The sequence below is a fragment of the Patella vulgata genome, chromosome 4 (assembly GCF_932274485.2).
Source record: "Patella vulgata chromosome 4, xgPatVulg1.2, whole genome shotgun sequence".
NCBI lineage: Eukaryota > Metazoa > Mollusca > Gastropoda > Patellidae > Patella > Patella vulgata.
This window is the reverse complement of record NC_065882.2, coordinates 49,271,407-49,277,730: the sequence shown is the minus strand read 5'-3', so window position 1 is coordinate 49,277,730 and position 6,324 is coordinate 49,271,407. Positions and strand designations below refer to the sequence as shown.

The 6,324-nt window shown below is 33.0% G+C and overlaps 1 protein-coding gene across 1 annotated transcript; it reads right to left on the bottom strand.

Moving 5' to 3' along the window:
• Positions 1-447: 447 nt before the first annotated feature.
• Positions 448-5,787, bottom strand: LOC126819666 (DNA repair protein complementing XP-A cells homolog). The gene is made up of 8 exons (XM_050547829.2): positions 5,695-5,787; positions 4,449-4,583; positions 3,826-3,964; positions 3,080-3,189; positions 2,710-2,815; positions 1,546-1,714; positions 978-1,095; positions 448-863 (listed from the first exon to the last, which is right to left on the bottom strand). Exons 2-8 carry the CDS (start codon positions 4,468-4,470, stop codon positions 712-714), a joined length of 816 nt encoding a protein of 271 aa, XP_050403786.1. The 5' UTR covers positions 4,471-4,583; positions 5,695-5,787; the 3' UTR covers positions 448-711.
• Positions 5,788-6,324: the final 537 nt, after the last annotated feature.

Below are 6,324 nucleotides of genomic sequence, written 5' to 3'. Positions count from 1 at the left end.
ACCCATTTTATTCACTATAATATATCTTAGTCGGTTCTTTTAAAAGTTTACCAACCATATTGTAACCGATTAAGATAAACAACTTTGTGCGGAACATTATGAAGAAAATTCCCGTCTACTCTTGATCAAATTCCACCTGTCAAATGTTCTTTTATGTCAGTGCACGCCAATGTGTATACAGGTGTTTACTAGTCACTGTTATAGTCAAATTAAAACTTGCTCAATGTAAAGGCTGTATATAGACTCTCCCAAACTCGACTGAATTTATCAGAGATTAGACATTGGGTCACAAGAAAAATTACATCGAAATTCATAAATTTTCAATTACAAATCAAACATTTATCTTTTATTTTCTTTTGAATTTTGTCCTATTTAACTTAAATAAATTTCTACTTATCAGACTTTTTTCATTATCATAAAAAATTTCTCTGATGAATATAGACCACAATCTTCATAAAGTATTTAATATTTCATGCAATGTGTACCTCCTATAAAGTATGTACAATTTCATCTACATGTATCAATGTATCAATATATAACAAATTAAATGATCCAAATAAATTTCATTCATAAAAAAAGTAAAATTGTATGGATTGTACAAGTTGAATAATGTCAATGAACTATATATTGCTGTGCTTTTGTATTCAATATGTCAATGATATTAAATGATTCAAAAAATCATTATTCAGAATGACTTTAATCTTTTGTCTATCACATTTTCTCATAAGTCATTAAATGTTCACATGTCTTGCATTTTTTAGAGTACATATCTTCTTCTTCATCATAAGATTCTTCTCCATATTCATGTTCATGTACTGTTGTTCCTTTTCTCCATAAACTACTTCTTACAGCATTACGTAATTCTACAATCAAGAAATCATTGATATTAGGGCAAATATTTAAAAAAAAAACCACATAATCTCTACATCAATTGTCAAATTTGATTCCGGTATGTAATAAATATGTGTACTATTCACCTTTTACTCTTTTATCAAACTTTTTTTGTTTAGCTTTATCTTTTTTCTCTGACCGGGTTTCCCTTTCTTCTTCTATAGCCTCCTCACTACCCCATACCTCTATAGCTCTATAATAGACCTGTAAAATCAAGCGAACAGTGTGAGGGCAATGTTCCACTCGTCAATCTCAAAATAAATAGATGACAAGGACTGATTACCGGCACATTTATCTTTTTATACAGCATCAACCTCACTATCGAACTTAGTCATGGTATTGATGGAATAAAACTATACACCAAGTTTCATTGCTCTCACTCAATTAAAATCAAAGTTATAAACATATCAATTTGTTTATCTCTCTCTTAGCCGAAGTCATTAAAGACCTTCATGCTATGAACATCTACACCAATTTTGAACATTTTATGGGGTCCCAAAGCCAAAAGTGTGTTGGATAGACACGTCAGACAGATGCATCCATTTGATTAGTTCACCGCTTTCTCCAAAGGATAAAACAAATTTAGTAACGATTTGAATTGTTGTCCCGTTAGATGAGAATATATTTCATATTCTTTAATTAGAGAATATATACCTGAGATTCTAGAAACAGTTTCATATCACCCCATCTATTATTGTTTGGATTTTTCTTGACAATAAATTTAAGTGGTGGTTCTCTTTTATCAAAATCTTCATCTTTAAGTAAATATCTATTTTTAGCATCTGTCTTTGTGGTGAGATTGTATGTATCTTTATTCTTCTCTCTAGAAAGATATATAAAGAAAGACTTCTCGACAATAAATAAAGAAAGATAACTTTTTTAGTAAATTAAATTATCATATCTTTTGGCACTATTTACTCACCTACTTACATATTTATAATAGAAGTTATTTAGATACTAGCAATTTTTAGCCGACCAGCTATGCTGCTGGAATCAGGGCTATACAATCGATTTGCCAGCGACAGTTCAGGGATTGCCACCACTAAATGTAAATCTAGTTATGGCGGACTGCCAGGGTGACCTTCGGTTATCGTGATTTCTTGACTATGGTCGAACTAACTGAATCCGAATTTCATTTTGTCCGGACAATAGTCCAAAAATACTGAACCATGCAATTGTGGCATGGTCGGAGTAGCTCCAAGATGGCAGGTGTCGATGAAACGTAAGTGTAGAATATTTAGAAAGAATCTATTTTTGTTTAGTATATGACTTTAGGAAAGCTTGAAAGAATTTTAAATGGTTGCTACTGCTATGAACAGATAATTTTTCTCTCGTATGTTATGTCTGAATCTATATAAGTCTAAAAATTACGCATTATTTCAATATTTGCACTATGCAAATATTAAAGTCAAATTACAAGGAATTTTTTCATCTCTAAAAATTAATTTGAGTCGCCCAAGTTTAATTTCATGAAAGTATTATTTGGTTATTAAACTATATAACATCATATATCATATAGCATAACGATTCATTATCCTCCATGGAGAGAGATATATACCTTTCTTGAGTTGAAAGGGTTTTTTAAGGGTTATGGTTCAGACCATCCGCGATCGGTTTCTAGTTCTGACCACTAGTCGTGAAAAAATTATAACCGAAGGTCGCCCAATTTGTGACTAAAATTGGTCAATTTGGGAGGCAAAACCTTTAAGATAGTCATGTGCAACTATCTCTGTGATACTTTTAATGGATATGCAAACTATGAGGAGTTGGCTGTAAGTATAAAATCAAGAGAATTGACCGTTATTAAATAAGACATACCTACAACTATCACATGCTGCTATGGTAAAATGAGTATATAAATATGAGTCCATAAATTCTTTATCACATGATTCACATAATAAATTATCAACAGCTAATACAGGAGCTGTAACAAATAATATAATTACATTAGAATAATAAATAATGACCACATATCATGTTACATTAATCCTTCTCTAAAAATCTAATATCAAATTTACACAAATAATAATTTGATGTCTTTACAGATCAGTTGGTCGAATAGTAACATACTATACTCACTTTTACGACTGATTAATTTTTTTTCTTTCTGATAAAATGAAACGCTGCTCAAATTACTGTTTAAAGCACATACAGGATGCTTTTTATCATTATAAAATGTAAATTCTACCTGGTTGATGTTTAACTTCAAGTTGGCCTGTTTTAATTTCTGTATTTTCTTCTTCAATAAAGAATCCTGCACCTGTATCAATTTCTTTAGGTAATGGTTTTACTTTATGGCTTAAAATTTAAACGAACACAAATGCTTTACACAGTGTAATCATAAAGCCAGATGAACTAATATCATTTTAAATGAAATAAGAGTTCAGCATGTTAACTCAATACTTTACTTAGCTAATTTTGGGAGAAAGACAACATGATTTTATTTTATTGTCTATGGTTGCAATGCATGTGCAACATGTAGGAGAATATCACCAGTTCCAACCACTTAGGAACATTAATCGTACGAATCAGATTCTGGCAAAGATTACTGCAGAGATAAATAATTGAATCCTTTAAGATGAATTTACCAAATTTTCATTTCATGGCTACCTGCATAATTGTAAGATGTTAAATCTCGCCACACAGTGATTGTTTTCCATATAATTTGTGCTGTATTTTTTGCACTATATACGGTCATTTCAACAGAAAAAAAAATAAGTTAGCTTGAATTCTCTATAAAAGCATGTGGAAACAGAGGATTCTAGCAGATTGCCATGAACAAAATTCCAGTGGATTAAAATGAAAATTAATGTAATTGTTGATGATTTGGTCACAGAATATTTATAACACTTGAGTATGAAAAACAATGTTGACAAAAAAAACATGATTAACGAGTTCCACCTTGATGAAACAGTCAGTTGATGATATATTTACCTGTCTTTGCCTGTTATAAGTTTATCATAAGGTTTACTAGCAAGTCTAGCTTGTTTTAATAATAATGCTTTCTGTCTATTTCTTTCTATTTTAGCTCTCTGGGCTGGTGTTAATTTAACAGGTTCTTCTTCAACAACTCCTACAAAAATATTACATCAGAGTTACATGAATACCTACATGTATGAATTATTTTAGGACTATACTAGTTCTATGACACAGTGGTTTGAGGCGGTCTAGGGATCTCATCTCCTTTGTCTAATTTTTCCGGAACCTGGGTAGTCAATAGTTACTTACACCAAGTGCTAAAGGAATATATTAAAATTTAAAAATATACTTTTTCATTTAAATATAACAGATTCTACATTTCTGTCATTAGTTCTTAAAGAATTAAAATGATCAATTATTAAATAAACAAATGACTACTGACATGTCTATTGTAACTGTGATGCCTCACTGAATTTATGCAATTTTTGATTGTGTTTACTTGAGACAAGACTAGTGTGGACAGTTGACACACATGCTAAATGTTGATGGATTGACAAGCGGACTGACAGGGGCAATGACATAATACACGCACAACAAAATGATGAAGTATAAAGATGTGTGATCCGTAGATTACCCACCTGTATCAATTTTGTCTGACATTTCTCTTGTTATTTAGTTTTGCCATCAAAAATGATTAGAAAACGAAATGGTCAGGGCATATGGTTGTAGACTATAATCCTATGTTCATAGATAAATTCAGTGAGCTCAGGCCGCTGTAAAAATATAAAGTAAGTACCTGTACATGAGAAATAAATTAAACTATAAATATAATTTAAAATTGAGTCTCCGGGGCAACTACATGTCTAAGCTTATCTATTTATTAAACTAAAATTTATGTTGGACCTTCTATGTCCTGTAGAACCAAACTAAAAGCATGGTTTTTGCTGGCTGCTGAACTTAATAAATGCTCTTTCAACTCTTAAAATTAGAAAAATGTTTAATTGAAGTAATCGCAAACCATAAAAGAGAAATGCATTGTAGCATCTACTCTAAACAACATTTCAAGACAACCATGCCATGAAATATTCCATGCACTACAAGTACAATGTGAATGTAGGTCAGCCTGTCAGGGGCTATTTTTACTACACTGTTGCTGGGTATTTTTTTACTATGCTGAGGAAATGAAATGAAATGGGGTTTAACGTCCTACTGTTCTGCTCCTATACTGAGCTAATGAAGACGGGCATACGCCATACAGTGTGCTATGAGGGAAATTTTGCCCGGCACTATCGCCTACTCTTATATCGAATTCCAACTGCCAAGGGATCTTTTACTTGCACTCCAATGTATACACGAGACCTCGTTTTTTTGTCTCATCCAAAAGACTAGACAGCTGTCCTTGTCAGGCCCTCTGTTCTGCACCACTGACAAGGGGAAACCACATCGGAAAATCCAGATGAACTTTCTCGGCCAATGCAGGGATCGAACACCCGACCTCCGCAGTCTAGCAAGCCAGCGTCTTAACCATATAGCCACCGTGGCTCCCACTATGCTGAGGACTGACAATATTAAAATTGTCAAAAACAAAATAAAACGAACCCCCACCCCACATGATGAATTTACTCGTGACTAAGCTGAGGACTGACAATCACGAGTAAATTCATCATGTGGGATGGGGGTTCGTTTTATTTTGTTTTTGACAATTTTAATGCTGACTGATGCCAGGTCAATTTATTTTCTCGTATGCCAAACCAAGTCCACATCGAACATATAACATATTAGATGGAATGGACCATGTCTAACATGTCTAGTTCCTTGTCAGTGGCGCAGGTTGGTTGGAGGGTCTGGCAAGGAATTAATGCTTGAATGTGGAAGTCTAATAACCTATGTTGCTAATTCACCAGGGATAATTGTCAAATTTAATTCGCTTTACATCTTTCGACCAGTTATAAAACACCTACAGCAGGGAAGTAATCGTGTAAACAAAGATCAGAGTAGTCTCCCTTTAAATTTAGAAAAACGTGGGTTCGCTCAATCTGTTTTACGCGGAGAACGCTATAAAGTCGGACACGGTCTAGCACATAGCTAAGATAGATAAGATAAGAAGTTATTGTATCATAACACCCATTGCAGGCCGCATACAATTCATATGAAATGAAATGAAATGGGTTTAACGTCCTACTGTTTTGCTTCGAACTGGGCTAATGATAGATAACAAATCTTTTTTACCTCTCAACCCTCCGTGTTTTTAGCTACGTTCTCGTACCTAGGCTAATGAAGACGGGCATACGCCATACGGTGTGCTATGAGGGAAATTTTGCCCGGACAGCGGCACTCTATACATGACATAAGGAACAGAATAAATAGCAATATACATATTTTACATATATATTTAATAAGATATATGCCAATGATACTGACACTGAACTTGCGAATTTATTCTCTGATTTCTTTCAAATAAAAATACAGAAAATACGAATTGAACTTGATGATTTAAATAAAATTATTGACTTT

Bases quoted from the DNA above. Each gene is read 5' to 3' on its own strand.
- LOC126819666 (XM_050547829.2), bottom strand. From the start codon at position 4,470: ATGTCAGACAAAATTGATACAG. The intron at 3,965-4,448 runs GTGGGTAATCTA...ATATTTTTGTAG, and splicing joins GTCAGACAAAATTGATACAG to GAGTTGTTGAAGAAGAACCT. The intron at 1,715-2,709 runs GTATGTCTTATT...ATATCTTTCTAG, and splicing joins GCAGCATGTGATAGTTGTAG to AGAGAAGAATAAAGATACAT.